The sequence below is a fragment of the Oncorhynchus masou genome, chromosome 24 (assembly GCF_036934945.1).
Source record: "Oncorhynchus masou masou isolate Uvic2021 chromosome 24, UVic_Omas_1.1, whole genome shotgun sequence".
Taxonomy (NCBI): Eukaryota; Metazoa; Chordata; class Actinopteri; order Salmoniformes; family Salmonidae; genus Oncorhynchus; species Oncorhynchus masou.
Window position 1 is genome coordinate 64,791,682 of NC_088235.1, and position 23,567 is coordinate 64,815,248.

General features: G+C 41.3%; 1 protein-coding gene and 1 long non-coding RNA gene across 5 annotated transcripts; one reads left to right on the forward strand and one right to left on the reverse strand.

Moving 5' to 3' along the window:
* Positions 1-925: 925 nt before the first annotated feature.
* On the reverse strand, positions 926-15,944 carry LOC135512481 (SEC23-interacting protein-like). Of its 3 annotated transcripts, none has more exons than XM_064934552.1 (17): positions 15,599-15,943; positions 9,461-9,978; positions 9,144-9,354; positions 8,562-8,755; positions 8,199-8,288; positions 7,720-7,930; positions 7,345-7,486; positions 6,815-7,023; positions 6,251-6,351; positions 5,983-6,141; positions 5,414-5,509; positions 5,014-5,181; positions 2,941-3,096; positions 2,544-2,646; positions 2,213-2,401; positions 1,940-2,108; positions 926-1,545 (listed from the first exon to the last, which is right to left on the reverse strand). In XM_064934552.1, the coding sequence occupies exons 1-17, from the start codon at positions 15,729-15,731 to the stop codon at positions 1,464-1,466; spliced, it is 2,931 nt and encodes a 976-aa protein (XP_064790624.1). In that variant the 5' UTR covers positions 15,732-15,943; the 3' UTR covers positions 926-1,463. The 3 variants fall into 3 exon arrangements, with proteins under 3 accessions (XP_064790624.1, XP_064790622.1, XP_064790625.1); XM_064934550.1 differs by having other exon boundaries at positions 5,983-6,144; positions 15,599-15,942; XM_064934553.1 differs by lacking the exon at positions 926-1,545 and having other exon boundaries at positions 2,023-2,108; positions 2,183-2,401; positions 5,983-6,144; positions 15,599-15,944.
* A 279-nt stretch (positions 15,945-16,223) lies between these two features.
* Positions 16,224-22,859, forward strand: LOC135511678 (uncharacterized). Of its 2 annotated transcripts, none has more exons than XR_010451293.1 (3): positions 16,224-16,355; positions 20,822-20,985; positions 22,317-22,859. It is a non-coding gene; the product is annotated as an uncharacterized LOC135511678 (long non-coding RNA). The 2 variants fall into 2 exon arrangements; XR_010451294.1 differs by lacking the exon at positions 16,224-16,355 and adding an exon at positions 19,530-19,754.
* Positions 22,860-23,567: the final 708 nt, after the last annotated feature.

The following is a 23,567-nucleotide window of genomic DNA, read 5'->3' on the forward strand; positions in this document are numbered from 1 at the left end:
TTAACTGACCCTCTTTTCACTCCAATCCATTCAAGTAGTAGTGCTGCCCGATTTGTGCTTTTTGGAGGTCGGTTCGGTTTTAGTTCGTTTAAAAAAATTTCACGTTTTTCGATTTCAATAGACAAAAATGATTATTTAATTTGAATGCAAATTACAAAGCCTAAAATAGAGTTCTCTATTCTCCCCATACTGTAACGTTGCTGTCTTTAGTTATCGTATTTAGCTAAGCTAGCCTGCCCAAGTATGCAGCAGCGCTGTCGGGCAATAATTTTGCTAGTAAAAAAAAAAAAAACAAAATTTTTTTTGCTAGTTTTTCAAAGTAGTTAACGCATACTTTCACGAACCGTCTATATGCCTCGTTCCCATCGTGTTGTGTACATTTCTCTCACCCGGTGGCTTATGCGGTCGGTGTGTATCAAACTGAACATAGCAGTCATAAGTGTATCCATCTCTACGAGCCGGAAAAGAACCGGCACAGTGGATTATGGTCGTTGCTATTAATTATCACGTTTGTACCCTGAACTATGTTGAATATTTGCTTAATGAAAACTACAACTCCCTTCAGCCCAGTGTCCCATATAGTTCTCCACTTAACTTCTCTCGTGAATGATTTACAGAAACAGCGAGTTGGGCTCACCAAAAAAAAATATAGATTCAAATACTTGAAATGACGTCTGTCAATTAGTTGTTTAATAACCGGTTAAATCGCTCATCACCAAAGTAGTTACACAAACCTTTGTATATTTAAGCACACTAAGGTAATGGAGGAACCCTGGTTTTTGAAGCAGAAAGTAAAAGCAGTCTTCTATTTCGACCCAGATTTAAGGAGGATATGTGGAAGTCTACTTGTGCAATTTAATACGGTTTTTAACAATCAGCGATAAAAATACAACATAAAAGCACTGAAGACTGAAAATAAGTCAAGTAATGTGAAAGTAAAATGGTTTATTGCACAACTATTTTTAAACAAAATAAAAAACGTGAGGTAAATATTTCATTTGCAGTTTATGTGATTTCTCTTGTATATGTTCCATTTGGTGATTCCATATTGTTCAGCAAGCAAACTCCATGCAAACCTCACCAGTTCTAGAATTTAGGCTATAAAAATGTAATTTCAAACAAGTGGTTTTGGAATCCACTAATTTGATCTAGTTAATTTAAGACAAATGGTATATTACAAGCGTATTCATCTTCATACAATAGACTATGAGAATATACAAAAGGAAAATTAATATTAACAAGAAGCATAGAAGCATGTATAAAATTAAAAAGCATTTACATGGCCAAACCTGATGGGGAGATAAACAGTATGAGGGTTTTAGAAAGGTGTATTATTCACTCTAATCAACCTGGTGGAACCAGCCTGATAGCTGTGTTCACCATTCCATTTAACTTACGTGCAGTGAAAGAGAATGGTAAACGTAGCAACCAGGCTGGTTCCACCAGGCTACCAATCTATTGCATCAGTGTAGAATCTGTTCTGGGTATATCCCCATGGTCATGTAAATCTCTTTTAGGAGTAGTAGGGCTGTGTCTTCAGACTCCCTGCAAAAAGAAAGGCACAAGTAAATCACTACAGACTGAATTATTTGTCAAACAGAATACATCAACTTAAAATAGATCAGCTGTGTAGAGAAGACAAACAATCCAAGCCATGGAGTGGGTTTCAGCCACAGATTCAAAACTCTTCAGCAGTAGACTCAAAATCGGTATTAGTGGCTATTTAGAATAAAACATTATATGGCTAAATCTTGGCTAACTTTTAATACAGAAGCTACAAACAACCACACACACACACGTATAACCTCATGTGGAGCGCCCAAGAGGCAGAATGATACGAGTGGCTGATCCAGCCAAGGCCCACATTAAAAGTATTCAACAGTGCACATTAGTCACCATTTCCACCTTGATGTAAAAGTGCCAGAACCGATTTTCATACCAGTAGCACAAGTGACTCTGCAGGGCGAAAAGGTACTCGTTGAAGCTCTCGATGGGCTTCTCCTGTAAGACGTAGTCGATGCGGTTTCCCCCGTTCAGCATTCCTATTGTCATCTGGGCCTCCTCTTCTCTCAGCAGCTCAGGACTCTCCACTGTCCTGTGTTCTGCAACTAACCACATTTTTTACAAGTTAACATTTTTACCCCCACTATACAAATAAACCAAAATATCAATATTTCATTACTTATTTAAATCACTGTGCCCTTATGTTCACCATCGCTGCGTGCATGCTTCTCCTCCTCCTCCTTGATCTGATTGGCCACCATGGCGAGCTCGGCCGTCAGCTGGGCGTTGGTGGTGTGAGCGCGGGCAAAGTCGTTGAGGGTCTGCCAGGCACTCCTCAGGGAGCTGATGAAGCCATGCTTGAGGTCTGAACCCATGCGGGACAGACTCTCCTTCAGCTCTGCCATACACAAACAATCCATCATGTAAACCCCTCACAGTGGTTATTCTAAAACAAATTACACGTGGGAACCAATGGTTGACAATGGTAGGCTAAAAAATAGAAAATAAATATGAGGATAAAATTGCCAGTAGTTCCATACCAAGATGCAGCCTCTTCCTCCCTTTGTGATGTGGAATCAGAACAGGTTTCAAGTCCAGGTCTGGCAAGATCATGGGCTCAATCCTGTAAGCAACTGGGTCCAGCTAAAACAAACAGAAAGAACAATCAGATATTTTAACATTTAGAACTAAAAATAAAACTATTTGATTACACCCTTGCATATGAATGAATGTACAGTATTTGCTACCATGATGTACTTTAATTAAACACATTGGCATTAACCATGTCACAGCTCAAATGTATTTATGAAGTCATTTATGTAAACAGTTGTCACAAAGTGCTTTATAGCTGACAGTGACAATCCTATCACATACAGTATGTCATCTGCATGCACACCCATACTCCAGGAAAGATATGTCTGAGAAAGACTGGCTAACCGGATGGTAAATGTTGAAGAATCTCTTGCAGGTGGGTAGCTGGTAGTTCTCCTCGATCTTCTTCAGCCCTCGCACTGTGAGGAACATCCCTATGGGAGATCCCAGGGCAAAGAAATTCACCGGTTCAAAGTCCAGAGTGTGGTACACAACAGACACCTATGGAGCAGAACACCAACACCAGACAAGACAGTGCTTTTAGATAACTACACGGAACAAAAATATAAAACCGACATCCAACAATTTCAAAGATTCTACTGAATTAGTTCATATTAGGAAATCAATAAATGTAAATAAATGAATTAGGCCCTAATCTATGGATTTTACATGACTATGAATACAGATATGCATTTCTTGGTCACAGATACCTTAAAAAAAAAAAGTTGGGGCGTGGATCAGAAAACCAGTCTGTATCTGGTGACAACCATTTGCCTCATGCAGCGCAACATCTCCTTTGCATAGAGTTGATCAGGCTGTTGATTGTGGCCTCTGCAATGTTGTCCCACTCTTCATCAATGGCTGTGCGAAGTTGCAGGATATTGGCGGGAACTGGAACACGCTGTCGTACATGTTGATCAAGAGCATCCCAAATATACTCAATGGGTGACATGTCTGGTGGGCATGCTGACCATGGAAGAACTGGGACATTTTCAGCTTCCAGGTTGTTGGATCGAATCCCCGAGCTAACAAGGTAAAAATCTGTCTTTCTGCCCCTGATCAAGGCAGTTAACCCACTGTTCCCTGGGCGCCCCCGCACCCCTCTGATTCAGAGTTAAATGCAGAAGACATTTCAGTTGAAGGCATTCAGTTGTACAACTGACTATGTATCCCCCCCTTTCCATTATCATGCTGAAACATGAGGTGATGGCAGCAGATGAATGGCACGACAATGGACTTAGGATCCCGTCATGGTATCGCTGTGCATTTAAATTGCCATCGATAAAATGCAATTGTGTTCGTTGTCCGTAGCTTATGCCCATTCCATAACCCCACCGCCACAATGTTGACATCAACAAACTGCTCGCCCACATGACATCCTCAGTTTCATCAGCTGTCCGGGTGGCTGGTCTCAGACGATCCTGCCGGGAAAGAAGCCGGAGGTCCTGGGCTGCTGTGGTTACACGTGGTCTGAGGTTGTGAGGCCGATTGGTCGTACTGCCAAATCTCTCTAAAACAACGTTGGAGGCAGCTTATGGTAGAGAAATTAACATTCAATTATCTGGCAACAGCTCTGGTGGACATTCCTGCAGTTAGCATGCCAATTGCACGCCCCCTCAATGCTGTTTAATCAGCTTCTTGATATGCCACATGGGTCAGGTGGATGGATTATCTTGGCAAAGGAGAAATGCTCATTAACAGGGATGTAAACAAATGTATGCACAAAATTTGAGAATTCTATTTTTGTGGGTATGGAACCTTTCTGGGATCTTTTATTTTAGTGAATGAAACTCTTATCATGTTGCATTCATATTTTTGTTCAGTGTACTTTAGAGCCACACACCACAATTTTTTTCATGGCAAGGTATCCCTTGGGAAAGAGGTCTTCTGACCTCAATGGGACTTCCTGGATAAATAAGGGTTAAATAAAAAATGTTATGCTTTGAGGGAAAAAGGTGTCCAAATGAAAATGTATGCTTATGCATGACATTACAGAAAGGCTGTAGACTAACATCATTAGGTCAGGATTCTGATCAACGGAGGTGTAACCTCATTAGAGCTGTCAAATCGGTGAGCAGCTTCTCTTGTGGTCACTGTTACGAAACCACATCTGTCCTTATATCCCACCCGCGTTAGAAGTTCAGAACGAGAAAGTGTAGGCTATATAGAAATAATAACACTGATCATTAAATGAAAGCGATTTATATTAGCCTAATCGAGGTGTAGATTACATTACACATTCCAGTGTTCGAACGTGCAACGCGGCTGCATGGGATTTCTATTAATGCATCTTGGTGCATCCATGGCAATGTCTGCAATACGTAACACCAGGAGCCGCTTGAGGATTTGACAGCTCTAACACAGTTACACCTTCGACACCGCTGATCTGATTGAATCCTGACAGAGGTTTAGGTTTACCTGCCCAGTGCCAACATCAAAGTAGTTGTAATCCACATGGACAGAGGAGTAAGCCCCACCAACAGGAAGCTTCGTGGTGCCTGGCCCTGGGAGGTGCTCGATTGATTGGGCAGGGACAACCTCTTGACTGGCCACTTTAACTTCTGCTGCCTTCTTCTCTTGTGCTACCTGACAAAAGGAGTCCGAAGTTGAAGGCACATGAACACACGATTATGTTAAGTTGTCACTGTTTTAACCATTACTGGATTGTGTTCAGTAGGGCACACTGTAGCGAAACGTTTAGCAATAGAAAACAGAACTTTGTATTCTAAGTTCAGGTAGCACCGCCCCGTTTCAAAAATATTTCTTCCTATTGAACAAAACACTGGAGTCTGAGCGAAAAAGACAATTAAATGATCACCTGCTTAATTGCTCTTTCTTTGACAAACTTGGCTATTTTCTTCCTTGGCCCCAATGGAATGCTCATCTCTTTCAGGTCCTCAACTGTGCACATAAGCTAACAGAATATAGGAGAGAGGAAATTAGATTGCAACCACTGACTCTATGATATGGTCTAGGGAGTCATTGCAATATAATTGAATCCTTTAATTTCGGTTCCTGGGACATTTCACTCAAAAGTCAGTTATTTTCAGACCTCATATGTGGTTCTGTTCAGATAAGGCCATACCAATTCGTTTTGTAGATCCAGCTATATCTATATAGCTATATCCTTATAGCCGCAATCAAAAATGAAAAGATAAGCATAGTAAATTATATTTTCCATTATTTTGTGGGGTCGGAATCATGATTGATTTAGGCATAAAGCTGGATCTACACAACCAATGGCGAGACTCACCTAGACTTTCGAGATCTGAAAACATCTGTCAAACGTTTTATTTTGGAGTGTAATGTCTCTTTAATAGTGTGATAAGTATTGAAAGTAAATATCAATAACTGTATGGGTTCATGACAAGTAAGGAGGGTTCTTACGAAAGATTCAAGGTCAATCTTCTCCTGTTCTAAAGTGCTCTGGTACTCAGACAGGCCCAGATGTTCCAAAGCAGAAGAAAGATCGACAAACTCCTTCCCTTCCTCTTTAGGCTCCTCCTCTACAGTAGCAGGTGAAGTAGCAACAGCGGGGGATGCCACCTGCTTTAAGGAGAAGTGGGAAACTCCAGGTTATATTACTATTGTTAGACTCTCTGGTGTCACCTAAATAATGAAATAAACAATGTTTGGATAGTTATGGACCCACTACCTGTTTGGTGTCTGCAGGGTGTGCCCCATTAGCAGTTGGCATGGTTTGCAAAGGTAAGCCATTCTTCTGGTTTGACAGCAAGTCAAAAAGTATGAGAGATCCTGCAAACAAACATTCAGAGAGACCGGTTTGTCCAAATCTTTCTCACATGACTAAGCTAAAAGTATGAACACTTGGGGATGCTTTTCTTAATGCTGTGTTTAGATGGTACGAGGCAGACAGCAAACCAGATGTCATTGTTTTCAATGAGGGCACAATGGTAAATTCCATCAGCTGACACGGTATCTTTCAACTTTTGTTGTCTGCCTCGGCTTTGTTTTCTACCGGATGTTGATTTGCACTGATTGCTTACTGAAATCCCCATTGTAATGCATACAATTGCGCTAGCTTGCTTTTGCAGTCACCCTCTTTCTTGTCCTGCTATGTCGACTGGTATGACGTTTTTTGCGTCCCCCTAAACACAGCATAAACCTAGTCCTGACCTAAAAAGCACAAAAGGATTTTAATCCAGGACTAGGCTTTATCTGGGTCTGGAAATGTCCCTTGGTGTTTGGGTGTTTGTACCTAAACTATGTCCGGATACTGAAATGCCTCCTTTGAAGTCTGGGTTCCGCTGCAAGAACAGGGCATAGATCCTGTTAATCTCCAGGGCAACTGTGTCCATGATGGTCTGGCAGTAGGTGGGGCTGTTGTAGAACAGCACATCTAGGAGGGTCTCGTTAGTGAAGTGACGCAGACGACCTGTGCTGGGCAGGGTGATCTTCTTTATCCTCCTAAAACAGTAGGAAATTGATTGACACCAAATCCTTGCTTCCTCCATACTTGTTTCCTCAATTCCTCTCAAGGCACATTGGAGGAGAGGATCTAAGGTCCCTCCCTTGGACCTCTTCCTCCAATGAACTTTGAGAGAAATTGAGGAACTGAGGATAAAGGATGCATTAGCAAGTTTTTGACAGCTAGTAACATTCTGTGACACAGCCATTTGTACAAGCTTGCCACTCAGGTCAGTTACAATATAATTTCCCTATCCCACAAAGAACAGGCCCTATTCCCAAGTGTAGGAACGTCCTCAAATTCTATTAGTGTCTCCTCACTTGTCCACCCCTGTGGCATCCCCATGCAGGGCCGTGTGCCACTGAACAGGAAGGAACTCCACTCGGCTGATGACACGTTCGTCCTGCACCTTCTTAAAGTGACTCTGCAGCAGCTTCAGTGATACACTCCGGAAGTCATCCACTGTGAACACAAGGAACACACATTTTTAATACTCTATCTGGGTTGGTATGGAGTACTAAATGGATATTCAACGCAATGACATTCAATAAACGCTATTCATTATTGCTGGGCATAGTAAACAACATAACAGGAAGAACATACCATATACTATTCAGGACATAAACAAGCACATCCATTTTACAATATTATTATAGCTCTGGGAAATAGAGGCTATATGGAGAAATCACACATACCACACTCCACCATGCTCCTGAACCTCAGATCACAGACTGGACCGATGCCATGCACCATGAACACCAAGTGATCCACCTGAGGGAGCTCCCCATCGGGAACTTCGTCATGGTCATCATCGATGCCCCTCTTGACCACCCTGGGTCTGGTCTGTCCATCCTGGGTCGTACCCCACTCATCTGGCATGTCAGAGGGCTGGAATTGTACTATCACCTGTTGAAAGACATAAAAAAAGGCCTTTTCACAAACTAGAAACACAGTCATGTCTGGGTCTGCAAACAAAGTCCACTCAAAACCATGTTATTTTTCCTTACAGTCTTGATCAGTGTTCACAATTGGTAACTAACTGGTACCTAATGGTGCTTGTTGTAATGAATTCCAAAAAAACAAGTTATGGATAAGTTACTACTTTGTGATTACCATGTAATTTTAGTAAACACTTGGTAATTCTGCACTGTAAAATTAAGGCCTACCAACATACCTTTGGATTGTGCATGACAATGGTTTCCCCCGATGGGAACTCCAGCCGACGGTGCCATTGATTGGTTGACACAGCTTTCTTATATTCTCCCTACATAGAGAAGACAGCCAATCAAACAAAGCTCAGACATAACATTCACCTATCAGTCCACTCTCAGGGCTAAAACCCAACACACCACATGGTCAGTTGTATTATAATTTACGTAACAGTGAGAAAAAACCTGGGTATTGTTCATTAGGGCACACTGTAGTAAAACAGGCGTTATCAGAAGTACATCCCTTTTATGACTATTTTCCTTCATTGCGTGGCCTAATGAACAAGACCCTGGTCAATACAAGGTCCTGTTTTTTTTACGATGCAAACCTCTAGCTTCTCGCTGAACTCCTCTGAGTAGGGGATGAAGCGGCTGTCTGAGTCTCCCTTGTAGAACCAAGTGCAGCGCCGCACCTCTGTAGGTTCCTCCTCCCAGAATACAGCTGTTCGTATGCGGTCATAGAGCTGCACGTCGTAGCGCCCACCGTCTGTGCACACAATCACGTTCTCAGGGTCCGGTTGCACTAGAGGAGAATTTTTTTAAAGTAGTCTTTATTCTTTATTGTCTGTTTCTCACAGATATTTGCTTTACGTACCTGAAAATGCAGTGCGACAAGAAAAGATTCACGACAAAAAGAGAGACATGGCATATGCTTGACAACATACAATTTTATGAAAAGCAAAACAAAATGACAGACTCGTGAGATGATCAGGTCTCCGAGTGTGCATAAATTAGGGTTGTGTTTATTAGGGCATGCAACGGATAATGTTTCAAAACATTTTGAAATGGTCGCTGCACTTACAGCTTTAACAAATTGCGAGGCCTAAATAAACGAGAGCGATGAAAAGTCAACTTGGATAACGATACAATGAATGGCTCCAATGTAGTAGAAATCAGATCCTTCATCTCACCTGAATTATAGATCTCCTCCAGCTGAATGGAGTCCAGGATACTGAAGGGAAGCCAGGCGCTCTTGGACTCCACTTGTTTGCAGAAGAACCAGTGAGGCTGAACAGCCTCGTACACGTTGTATTGCATCATTTGATTGGCTGGGACCAGTGCTCCAGCCATGGCGGCATGTTGGGCCATAGGGGGAGGCCCTTGAATCTGGGTGGGGGAGGGCTGAAGAGAGAGTAAAGACATAATATATTAGCCTGATTGTCAAGCAATAAATAGCAAGAGAAACCAGTGAATGCTAACACCCTATCAGAGTGGAGTTGTTGTTTACCTTTGTGAATGTGGAGGGTGCCGATTGGAATGTTGGAGCTGGAGAGCCCATAGTGTATGGATTTTGCTGCGGCGGTGGATGGAATAGCGACTGGACCTCTGAAGCTGGCACATAGGGTTTGGCTCTGCTGCTGAGGGGTGTGTGACGGTACGGATTATAACTCTGATCGGGGGCTTGTGGAGGGGGTGGGGTCACTGTGCTCGGGGGAGGAGTGTAGCTTCCCATGGGGTTCTGATGAACGCCAGTGCCAAATGGCTGTGGCAGAGCAGGGTTGGAGTTTATTAGTGGGATAGGGGGTGTTGGGGCCATGCTGGCAACACTGGGAACAGAGGTTGGTCCCGATGTCGCGAGGGATACTGAGAGTGACGCTGGTGGTGGACATGCCGGCTGATGACCGATGGAGGCAAATGGGTCACTACTGTTCACAGGACTGGAGAAGTAGCTAAACGTGGATGGTGCTGGGGCATTTCCAGAGGCCTGGCCAAGAAAGCTGTCTTCTTCTCCGACATCTGCAGTATCTTGGAAAAACAACAGAACATTTGAGCAACTGAGTTACTGCAGTAGATTTGAACAGTACATTCATTCTAAATGTGCGCAATGTCAACAATCCAATGTGAATCCACCCTTTGAGAAACTCAACTGACTAACTAACTACATACCAACAAGGGTTCTGTTGATACGACAGTTCTGTTGACCTGACACTGCTATAGATAGCTGAGGAACGCTAAACTAAATTCTGTTATATCGAGGCGTTTTGATAACTGGTCTCACAATTTGCTAGCACCAACACTGAGTCACCATAACTCAATACATACATACAATACACACAGCTCTGGAAAAATTAATAGACCACTGCAAAATGATCAGTTTCTCTGGTTTTACTATTGAAAGGTTATGTGTTTGGGTAAAATGAACATTTCTGTTTTATACTATAAAACTGACAACATTTCTCCCAAATTCCAAATAAAAATATTGTCATTTAGAGCATTTATTTGCAGAAAATGACAACTGGTCAAAATAACAAAAGAAATAGTGTTGTCAAGACCTCAAAAAATGCAAAGAAAATAAGTTCATATTCATTTTTAAACAACACAATACTGATGTTTTAACTTAGGAAATGTTCAGAAATCAATATTTGGTGGAATAACCCTGATTTCAATCACAGTTCATGCGTCTTGGCATACCAGTCTTTTCCATTGATGTTGTGTGACTTTACGCCACTCCTGGAGCAGAAATTCAAGCAGCTTGGCTTTGTTTGATGGCTTGTAACCATCCATCTTCCTCTTGATCCCCCTCCAGAGGTTTTCAATGGGGTTCAGATCAGAGGTTGACCGATTGTTCGGCCATTCCGATTAATCGGAAATCAGTATTTTTGGACACCAATTTTGCCGATTATTATTGTTATTTTTTACTACACCTTTATTTAACTAGGCAAATCAGTTAAGAATATGTTCTTATTTTCAATGACGGCCTAGGAACGGTGGGTTAACTGCATGTTCATGGACAGAACGACAGATTTTCTCTTTGCCAGCTCGGGTGATCCAATCTTGAAACCTTACAGTTAACTAGTCCTTGTGCACTCCACAAGGAGACTGCCTGTTACGCGAATGCAGTAAGCCAAGGTAAGTTGCTAGCTAGCATTAAACTTATCTTGTAAAAAACAAATCAATCATAATCACTAGTTAACTACACATGGTTTCTGATATTATCTAGCGTGTCCTGCGTTGCATATAATCTGACTGAGCATACAAAGTATCTGACTGAGCGGTGGTAGGCAGAAGCAGGCGAGTAAACATTCATTCAAACAGCACTTTCTTTGCGTTTTGCCAGCAGCTCTTCGTTGTGCGTCAAGCATTGTGCTGTTTATGACTTCAAGCCTATCAACTCCCGAGATGAGGCTAGTGTAACCGAAGTGAAATTTCTAGCTTGTTAGTGCGCGCTAATAGCGTTTCAAACATCACTCGCTCTGAGCCTTGGAGTAGTCGTTTCCTTGCTCTGCATGGTTGCTGTAGTTGTGTTCCTGGTTCGAGCCCAGGTAGGGGCGAGAAGAGGGACGGAAGCTATACTGTTACACTGGCAATACTAAAGTGCCTATATGAACATCCAATAGTCAAAAGTTAATGAAATACAAATGGTATAGAGGGAAATAGTCCTATATTAACTACAACCTAAAACTTCTAACCTGGGAATATTGAAGACTCATGTTAAAAGGAACCACCAGCTTTCATATGTTCTCATGTTCTGAGCAAGGAACTGAAACGTTAGCTTTCTTACATGGCACATATTGCACTTTTACTTTCTTCTCCAACACTTTGCTTTTGCATTATTTAAACCAAATTGAACATGTTTCATTATTTATATGAGGCTAAATTGATTTTATTGATGTATTATATTAAGCAAAATAAGTGTTCATTCAGTATTGTTGTAATTGTCATTATTACAAAGAAAAAAATGTTGGCCGATTAATCGGTATCGGCTTTTTTGGTCCTTCAATAATCAGTATCGGCGTTGAAAAATCATGATCGGTCGACCTCTAGTTCAGATCTGGAGACTGGGCTGGCCATGACAGGGTCTTGATCTGGTGGTCCTCCATCCACACCTTGATTGACCTGGCTGTGTGGCATGGAGCATTGCGCTGCTGGAAAAAACAATCCTCAGAGTTGGGGAACATTGCCAGAGCAGAAGGAAGCAAGATTTCTTCCAGGACAACCTTGTACGTGGCTTGATTCATGAGTCCTTCACAAAGACAAATCTGCCTGGATTCCCACTTGCTGAAGCACCCCCAGATCATCACTGATCCTCTACCAAATTTCACAGTGGGTGCGAGACCTGGAGAGGCCTACAAGCCACAGTGTCTCGCACCCACTATGAAATTTGGTGGAGGATCATTTACACATTTTTTTTGTATGTTGGCTATTTAGAATTGTATAAGATTAGCCAAGCCAGTTGAATGAGAGAGGGAGAGAGACAACTGAAAACTGTATTGAAGATGCACCAGATAAACTAACTCATTTTAAATCTTCAAGGTTTCAGACTCCATTCTTCTCACCCTACCCAGGTCCCAAGGTTTAAGAGGGTGCACTACATCATGTGTGTTGGGGTTTTTCAGTTTGAACTAAAAGGGGTTTAAGAGGGTACTAGGCCTATACTTTAACATTGCAGAGCAAGTAGTCAACGTTGCATTATGAGTACCATAAATTACTATGCTTTTGGTCACTTTACCCAAAAAACAATGGGACACAGGCCATACAATGTAAACAATGTAAACCATACAATGTATTAGATATCAGGACATTTCACCATACAATGTAAACAACTACCATGCTTACATGTTTTACTACATGCAGCTAATACAAAACCATGGTATTTTCTTCTTTGTACTACCATGGTTAATTTGGGTACCATGGTAGCTAGTACAAAAAAAAGCCTGATTTTTTAGCAGCTAAATACCATGGTATTTTCCTGCCATGGTAGTGACACCATGTAAGGGTCACCACTGTTCCATAAGGTGTATCTTTATGTTTTTTTAAATCTGATTTTGCGACTTGCATGAGTTAGTTATTTGATGTGGAATAGAGTTTCATTTAGTACTGTGCGCCTCCCATTGTCTTTTCTGGACTTGGGGACTGTGAAGAGACCACTGGTTGCAAGTCTTGTGGGGTATGCATGAGTGTCTGAGCTGTGTGCTAGTAGTTTAAACAAACAGCTCGGTGCACAGAGCTCCTGTAAATGTGTATATATTTTTTGTTTTTGATAACATTTCGTTTTTATTGCATATATCTGTTGTTTTTGAGCCACGGATCTGCAGATTGACTGACAGGTTAATACTTTTTGGCTTGGCTAGCTAGCTTTTGTTTGAAAAATGCATCTGGACACAGTACCATCTTTTTTGTTTTACCTGATCTTTTGTGAACATAATTTGAGTAGTGGCATAAAGCGTGAGATGAATGGGAGATAGAGGAATACAGCATTGCTGAGTGAGAGGACTTGTAGAGAGGACGACTGACTACTATTCTAAACTTTATGTGGTGACCTTTCTGACGCCCAGAGCTGCTGAGGCGTCACCCAAGTGGTGCTACACAGAGTGGAGGAGAAGTCCAGTAACTGTAAAACTTAGGCTGGTTCCCAAACTTGCCCTCTACAAGATCATCAGCAGACTCAATCATCTACCATCCTCTGTCCAGCTCTCAGCTCAAATCAAGCTTTATTTCTACAGCACATTTCAGACATCGAATGCCGTGCAATGTGCTTCACAGTAAAAATTAAAACAAATGAATATTTACTACACAACAAGCATTAGAGGATACAAAACTAAAGAATAACAATAAAACCTGAATGACTAAAAAGCAACCTACGGAAAGAAAGCTAAAAAGGTGTGTTTTAAGATAAGTCCACAGTTTCAGCTCACCATTGGTTTCTGGTAGGCTATTCCAGATGCTGGGTGCATAGTACCTAAAGGCTGCCTCTCTATGCCTCAGTTCAAGCCATGAACAGACCCTCTCCATCTTCGGAGGATGCAGCTTTCAAAGATTTGGCCACTACTGGTTGACCCGTCATGACATATTGCTTTTTTTTTTGTGTGCTTTTGAAGCACTTTGAGATTCTACAAAAAGTGCTATAGAAATGTAATAAATTATTATCCAAAATGTCAATACGTAATACAAATACAATCTCTCCTTTGAGAGCTAAGCATCCCTCAGCTAAGCTGTAGCAACTGTTATTCTACTTATTTACCAAGCTATTAAAACAATTCCCAAAGAAATGTCCTGATATCTAATACATTGCAGAGATTTATCTACAAGTTTAAAATGTGTAATGGGCTTGTGGACAGCTAGCTCTCAAACTCTAGACGGCATTCTACCAACAGTTCTCTGCCAGCTTCGCAGCCGACTACTGCCACATGTGAACTACTACTTCTTCTATGAGGTTTAACCGCAGTTGGCATCCAATAAATGTTGCATTACCGCCACCTACTAGACTGGAGTACAACTCCCTTATACTTTATTTTTCAAGCAAATACCCTACTATCTAACACTACACTCATTTATTTTTATAATAATAAAAAGTAACCACTATTTACATCTATTTAGTCCTACCTCAGGTCAACCTGAAAGGATGGAACACCACTTAACACACCCAAATAACTCTCTGCAGCTGCCTCAGTTTTCTACAACTTAGGTTCCATCTCTGCAGTACAGTTGATAACCATTTCTATAAATACAAAAAACCCAATCTTACTTACAAATTCTTATTTTAAATGGCGGCCTAGGAACAGTTGGTTAACTGCCTGTTCAGGGAAAGAACGACAGATGTGTACCTTGTCAGCTCGGGGATTTGAACTTGCAACCTTCCGGTTACTAGTCCAACGCTCTAACCACTAGGCTACCCTGCCGCCCCTTGACCCACCTACTTTCTTCACTGCCTCAGCATATAACAACTTCTGCACTACTCTAACCCTTGAAACCTGCCCGGGCCATGTCTGATCCCCAACCCCATGGGCACCCCTACAATCAACTACTGCTTTGCCCAATGCTACAGATTTCTTTGTCTCACGTCATGTGAACTACAATCCCCACGCTGTGTTTGAACGTTTCGAAACGTCAATAATCAGCGAGAAATAATCCTTTAAATAAAAAAATATACACTTACTGTACCAGTTTTGCACAGATCAATACAGTTATGGGTGCCTCCAACCAACGAAACGACACTTACGCTACACCAGGGTTACGGTTACACACAGGTGTTCAGAACATGCTTGATAGCTAATTAGCACAGGTGTTCTCTTTTTTCGTAAACAAGCGTTGTAACATGGAGATATGGCCGTGTGGGAACACTACCCCTAACCCTATCAATGTGTGTATCAAGTTAAAAAAAGAAATATATATATATAGCTTATTTGAACGATAAAGTTCCAAAACTATACCGCCAGCAATGTATGTTCAGAGCAAGCGTCGGGGATCAAACCATTCCTGCAAAAGACACCTTTGTCCAATGACTCTTGAGTAATGTAACGGAGAGTTACGCATGATCAAGGGCTAGTTGACAGCTAACTAACCAGTAGTTAGTTGGCTAGCTAGCTGTCATGTTAGTCATTGAATTCCTAGGGGCCCTGCTGTGCCTGGCTTAGCGTTATCTTACCTCCTGATAACACCGCTGGACCACTGGCCTGGCTGACAGGAATGACAGGTAAATTGAAGTTGAACTCCGGTGCCGCAGAAAACAGTAGATTTGCGCTGGAATTCGGCACATTAATGGTTTTCCTATCAGCCATTTTCACCCCAAATTACACGTAGCAAAGCTTATTTTACTGCCGGAGCAGCATCATTTCACAACCCGGATGTCAGACGTAGTTCTCTGTGCTGGCGTTTGCACAAATTCACTGATCTGTTATACAAGTGATAAACTCAAGCCAAAAACAATACAACTACGCGGTCAAGTGTTCCTCGTTAAGTAGGCGCTGAATCTCCGCAAGCTCTTTGCCGTCTTGATGGACGGGGTACGGGAATAAATATGAGTAAGATTCAGTGCTGCCATCTACTGCTGTGGCTGAGGTACTGTAAATTTATTTTAAAAATAAAATAAAAAAGGTTAACAATGTTTCTGATTGACTTTACTCTCTAGTCGACAGCCAACATTATTAACAGAATACTTATTTAAAATGCAATAATAAATATATTCTCAAATATCCCAAAAAGAGTCTAATATCTAGTGACGCAGTTTTCCCGCCACTGTGAACCAGTGAGGTATAATGCTCGAGTGCTAAAGTTATTGAGGCATAATTATTTTTATTTTCTGTACTTTGTTTCATCAGCCCTCCAACGGATGTACTGGTAAACATTGACTTCATCTCATGATTGGATAAACAACCCCTTGAGCGTTGTCAAAGGGATGTTTGGTAAGCAAACAAATCCTGTGGAGGTGGTGCTAACGAGAATATGTTTGTTCGGGAATTTAGCTAGTTAGCTAGCCACCTCAATAGCTAACTAATGTTAGCTAGCTAGCTAGTTGGACACTTTTTCAATTTTCACCTAAAATGACAAAGCCAACTCTAACTACCTGTAGTTCTGGACCTGAAGCAAGGATATGCATATTCTTGATACCATTTGAAAGGAAACACTTGGATGTTTGGGAATGTGAAATTAATGTAGGAGAATATAACACATTAGATCTGGTAAAAGATCATACAAACTAAAAAAACATGCATTTTCTATAAAAAATGTTGTTCCATCTTTGAAATGTAAGAGAAAGGCCATACTTTAAGATATGAGTCTAGGTGTAATTTAGAATTACATTCCTGCACAATATTTTGTATCAAGTCTGTCAGGAGTTTGCCCAAATATGCCGAATTGGTCATTTGATACATTTAAGTACATAACTATAGAGATTGAGAACATACAAAAATGCTATGGTAATAAAAAAGTTTACACACTCCCAGGAATGACATACATGATGGATCATTAGCTTATACACTCACTGTCACACATCTAGATGGCGGGGTGGGTGTGAAGCCAGAGACCGCAGTGGGGTCAAACGGTAGACCCCAGTTCCTACATTTGAACATACAAATGGATTTTATCAAACAAAATTATGCTACATTTTTATCTCTGGATGACAAATCAGAGCAAGATTAGTACATTATTTACCTTCAGAGGTGAATGTATCAAACCAGTTGTTTGTTGTTGTGCACTCTCCTCAAACAATAGCTTGCTATTTTGTCACTGTAATAGCTACTGTTAATTGCAGTTAGAGATACAAGCTACTGTTAATTGCAGTTAGAGAAACAAGAGCACACGTTAGCAACAACCGTCCAGGTTTAGGGACAATGATCCAGCAGAGGCTAGCTAGCGAGTGCAAACCACAGTAAGCTAGCTAGGCGTTTGAAAAAAAAACTGATTTTTCTAGGTAAACAGACCAATAAGGCTTATCAGAGTAAACAAACGTATCAGACTGGAATGAGTTACTCAGCTTGCTTACATGGAACTGCTTTAGTCTTGTTTCAATAAACACTGGTTAATTGGGAGTTAATTTATATTTAGTGGGGAATTGTCTTTGTATTGTGATAGTTGCTGTTGTTTCTCATGATTAGTCAATACACATTGTTTACATCTCGTCTTTACAACCATAACAGCCATGTGAATTTATCCTGATCAGCATGCATAATGAGAATGTGGTTTGTCTGACCTGACCCTCTGTCCTGCAGCCCAGAGCAACTCTAACCCAGAATGGGAAGCAAAAGTGTTTGAATACTTCAAAGACTCCACAGAGTAAGGCGACTCCAGAGGAACAGAGAGCTCGCAACTTTCTGAATGCACTGTATTACTCCATATCTGTAGCGTATAGTGAGTACCCCCACTAGGGATGGGCACGGTTATTTGAATATGTGAATGGAAGTTAGTATTCAATTACTTGCAAGAGTGTTCATTTTTGAGAAAATAAAATATTTTAAAAACAATATGTAACATTGCTACAAAGCCGACAAGGATAAACCATTACATTAGACAGTTATGAGTTCACCCCATAGAAATCCATACCCGTAGCCTAGTACTTGTAGTAGGCTACAATGATCAACCATCAGGTAGGGTGTTTCATATGAATAGGGTTGTTGTAGTCAAGGACGGGGAGCGCAGCAAATTAGCCTGGCAACTCCAGCTAGCTGGCTAACTTTTTCGTGTAAGTTTTCATGTAAGGAATAAAAGTAAAGTGTTTCCATCACATTTTCAACTCTACTAGTTTTGTCACTAAAACGGTTAATTTAAAGGGAAAATGTGCTCTAGCCAACAGCTATTGGTAAACTGCAGGTAGACTAGTCTACTTGAGATTATTATGGATAATATATTTATTTGTCAAGCATCAATCATGTCACCAGAATAAAACCCTCGATATTAGAAAGGAGCATCAAGCAGACTTTACTTGCATAAAAACTGGATGGAAACATGGTTCTAGATTGTTAGGGTTGCGTCAATTCGAATCTGGTATCAGAACAAGTTAGGACACTGAGTCACTGATTGTATACTATGTACTTTTATTAGCAATAAATGGTAAATGCAATTTTCGTATATACGGGTTCGCTGTAATCCCACGCAGAACAGAGAACTGACTTGTTCCTGACAAAGTTATTCTAATATACTCTGACAGAAGTAGTTCCTGCTTCCGAGCTGGCCTGTCAGAGTAGAGGCCAAGTGTGGTTTAAATTTACTCAACCTATCGTTGATTGTTGGCGCACGAGCTTGTCCCAGCCCCTAGGCGCTCCAGTTGATAGATGTTGCTGTGTAGAATATCTATGCGCTCATACTCTCGATACAGTTATCACACATCTGGCTCCTGTTATCTAACAAAAGACCGTTTGTTCTCCCAACATGTTCTGTATGTGCCCCCAACAACTCATAACTGCCTACACCCAAGGACAGACACAGCCTTGCCGCTAGTCACACCATATGTTGCAAAATGTTACTTCTAACATACACAGACACCCTCATGATAGGCCAAGCATATTTTAAATCCTCACAAGATGACCGATGGTAGCAAAAAGTTTGTCTTGCGCGAGTCGGTTTCAGTGATGCCAATTTAGCAATCTTGCTGCTAGATTTAGCAACTTTTCAGGACTACCCTGGCAACTTTATTTTCAAACAGCACCTAGCAACAGATGTAGCTACTTTTGAAAAGTGACTCAAACACTAAAATGCACACAATTTCCCTCTAAATGACACAAAAACGATGTTCTCTGTCACACACTGTCACAACACACGTGCCTGGCTGCAAAAGTGCATTGTGAGTGACGTCAGCCGCAATTTCAGATCATTGTTGGCTGACTGCAGCAGTAGTAGTACGGGTTCGACGAGCCAAACCCAATGAACATAGTTGGTCACGAATGTTTGATCTTGAACAGAACTTACATCAATCAAAACTGTACAGAAAAGAGTGGGAGTCTGTACCTGAACAAATGTCAAATCATATTTTTTGCCGAGATGGCCAGTCAAATTGAGTAGCGTTATTGTATATTTTACGTAATGACGCAGTTTTACGCTATTACGCAATGAAACCACGTCTTTTTGCAACAAATCAACCTGCCTCGAGCAACTTACCCTGAAAACTAGTTGGCAACACTAGTCTGTTTAGCTACTTTCTCACTTCGTGCCACACTGCTCCTGCTCCTCTCCATAAAAACAATTTAAAAGGAAGAGTGCAGCGCACCTGATCTCTCCGGGGTCGAACGAAAGAGTCCCCATTTGGAACTAAAAAATAAATACAAATACAAGTGGTTCCTGATAGTGATTGTGTGGGTCTCTCATCACAGGTATACATACATCAGATGTCCTGCCTCTGGGTAAATTCAGTGGCTGTCTGCTCAACTCATACACAGAGTGACTCGTGTCAGATCATCCAACTGCTGGTGCCTTGTGTGTTTAATATATTGTATCATGCTCCATATCAAATCAAAATTGAGTTGACTTATTTGAGATTTGAATTGAGGGTTAACAGCATGTGGGTGCCACTTTAGTAATTGAGATGAAAATTGAATAGAACATTAATATGCAACTCTGGCCTGCAGTACAGTTTCTTCATTGTCATGACAATTAATTTTGCCCTCCACTTAAGGTCAGTATTAGATTTGTTTCTGACAATACTGACATAATGCATACTTTGTAGATATCTATACTGAACAAAAAATATAAACAACAATTTGAAAGATTTTACTGAGTTCATGTAAGGAAATTAGTTCATTAGGCCCTAATCTATGGATTTCACGTGATTGGGCAGGGATGCAGTCAATTTGTTTTTCCCCAAAAAGGGGCTTTTATTATAGACAGAAATACTCCCCAGCACACCCCTCAAACAAGCCCGCTGTTGAAGAAGCTGGATATGGATGTCCTGGGCTGGTGCGGTTACACGTCTGTGGTCTGTGGTTGAGGCCGGTTGGATGTACTGCCAAATTCTCTAAAAGGAGGCAGTTTATGGTAAACATTCCTGCAGTTAGCATGCAAATTACACACTCCCTCAAAACTCGATACATCTGTTGCATTGTGTAGTTTTGTCACACAACACATTTTAAAGTGACCTTTTATTGTCTCCAGCACAAGGAGCACCTGTGTAATGATGTGTTTAATCAACTTGAAATGCTCACTAACAGGGATGTAAACAAATTTGTGCAAAAACTTTGAGAAATAAGATTTTTGTGCTTATGGATTAGAGAATCATGGGTTTGAGAGTAACATTGGGTGTTACAAATCTGAGTGGAGTGGCTTTGAAGATTGACAGTTTAATTGTGTTGCAAAACATACATCACAAGACTTAATTGTACAGACAGGTTATCAAAGTATGCTAACGTAACTGTGGTTACTGTTCTTTTCTTCTCTCCGGTAGTCTTACCATCTCAGTATGAGCCTCCACACCATGAACAGCCTGCATCTGGTGACCAAAAAGGACTGTGGCTAACCAGCTGGTGAGTGGAGCCTTGCAGCTGGCCAGGGACACCGCCCGCTTCCTGGATGAGATGCAGCTGGAGCAGGGTCAACTGGACACCTCAGGTAAGAGGAGGGGGCTCTGGGAACCACAGGGCACACTGAGGAGCAACAAGGGCCCAGAGAGGAGGCCCTGCCCAGAAACAACCCCTAGGGCTTAGGTTCTGGATTGAAAGTCACAGGAATCTGTGTTGTTTTTTTGGCGATTGTGTGAACATTTTATTTGCCTCCTCATAAAATATGTGCTCACTAAGAAATGCCTAAACTCATGGATCATACAGCCCATGTCTCCCAATTGTCATTTGTGAGAAAATACAAGTTACTATTACTTTGCCTTTGTCTTTATTAGAAATCCTGTCTTATTTTAAGCAACAATCATAAGTAGAAACACTTGTTTCAGTAAAAAGCTGAGGGATGCTGCTGGAGAAATGTACCACTCACTCATAGACAGAGCTATGGATGCAATGACTAACCATCCATGATATCAAAGTTATAGTTTTAACCATGTTTTGCGGCTACAGTTGAAGTCGGAAGTTTACATACACCTTAGCCAAATACATTTAAACTCAAATATTTTTAGTATCTCACATTGTTCTGGTAATTCTCACATAGAAATGTCATCGGGAGGAAGGATGTTTGACATGCTTTTTACATTTCTATCTCAATTTTTGAGAAGATGAAAGTGGACATTTTAGGCTCTTTTTAGACCAAAACACACTGTAAACTGTGTAAGATTTAGATTCATGGAATAAATCCAAACAGATTGTGATAATGAAGTAATTCACTTGGAGAAGGTCTCACCACACCCAATGATGGTGAGGAATCAAGTTTGGCGTGACAGAAACTACCAAAGCAATTAACATACAAATAGCACATGCTAATGATCAGATGGCTACACTGCAGCCAAAGATTTCGATAACTAACCCAAGATAGCCTGTGGTCTGTCTTTTCCAATGGGAACAAGTGAGTCATAGTGGACAGAACAAGGAATGATGTGGGCAGAGCCGAGCACGAGCTAGCGAGATCCTACTGGCCTATTAACCTAAGACACTTGTGTAGATCAGAGAGTATTTGATAGGTGTACACATTGGGGTAGTTGCTCCACCTTGCTCTATGTATGATAGGCTGGGTAGAATTTTAGACATTGCTTATACCTGTCTTATTCACTCATATCTCCAAGTGGGGGGGGGTTGTTTCTGGGCATGCTGAAATATGTACTGTACTGCAGGGACTGGGAACTAGTTTAAGATGCACAAAAAGCTAGAGGCACTTCTGTGGGTAACAGCCATGGTATATTAATTCATTTAGTATACCAATTGCTGTAGTGCAATGTCATTTAATCCATTGAATAGCCTTGTGTTGTGATAATATGTTCATAGAAATGTGTCCTGTTGTAGGTGTCTGGAACATCCCGGCTCTGGGGAACCTGATTTCCTGGCAGAAGGTTGATTATGACTTCAACTACCACAAGGTGGAATTCCCCTGCAATATTAATATGCTCATAACTTCAGAGGGCAGATCCCTGCTACCGGTGAGGACAAAGGCGTCAAATAAAATTTTATTGGCCACATCCGCAATACCTTCTGATAAGTATGTGTGTGTAGTGAAATGCTTGTGTTCCTAGCTCCAACAGTGCAGTAGTATCTAACAATTCACAATACACACTAAAATAATGGAATTAAGAAATATATAAATATCAGATTGAGCAATGTCGGAGTGGCATTGACTAAAATATAGTATATACTTATGAGATGACTAAAGCAGTATTTAAACATTATCAAAGTGACCAGTGATTCCAAGTCTATGTATATAGGGTAGCAGCCTCTAAGGTGCAGGAGGAGTAACCGGATGGAAGATGGCTAGTGATGTCGATTTAAGTCTGATGGCCTTGAGATAGAAGCTGTTTTTCAGTCTCGGTCCCAGCTTTGATGCACCTGTACTGACCTCGTCTTCTGGATGATAGTGGGGTGAACAGGCTGTGGAGAGGGTGGTTGTCCTTGATCTTTTTGGCCTTCCTATGATATCGGGTCCTGGAGGGCAGGTAGTTTGCCCCCGGTGATGGGTTGGGCAGACCACACCACCCTCTAGAGAACCTTGCGGACGGTGCTGTTGCCGTACCAGGCGATGATACAGCCCGACAGGATGCTCTCAATTGAGCATCTAACAGTTTGAGGGTTTTAGGGGACAAGCCAAATTTCTTCAGCCTCCTGACTTCTTCACCACGCTGTCTGTGTAGACCATTTCAGATCGCATCGTCTGTGGATCTATTAGGGGGGTAAGCAAATTGAAGTGAGTCTAGGGTGTCAGGTAAGCTAGAGGTGATCCTTAACTTGCCTCTCAAAGCATTCATGATGACACAAGTGCTACCTTTGCTACGGGGCGATAGCAAAGGTAACTGAACTAAATGACTTAATTTGTTGCATGTAGCATTTATATTTTTGTTCAGGGTATAATTCCAAGGAAGAGAGGCATGATGACAATAACTAAAGGTGGGGTGAGATAAGGGCCACTATGGATTTGGTCCCAAATGTATAACCAATAATTTAAAAGAGCTGGGTGAAAATGTTCATGCTTCAACTCATTAAACAGATGAACATGTAAAATAATTGTCATATCTTTAATTTACTGAAATTCTGTGTGTAGATACA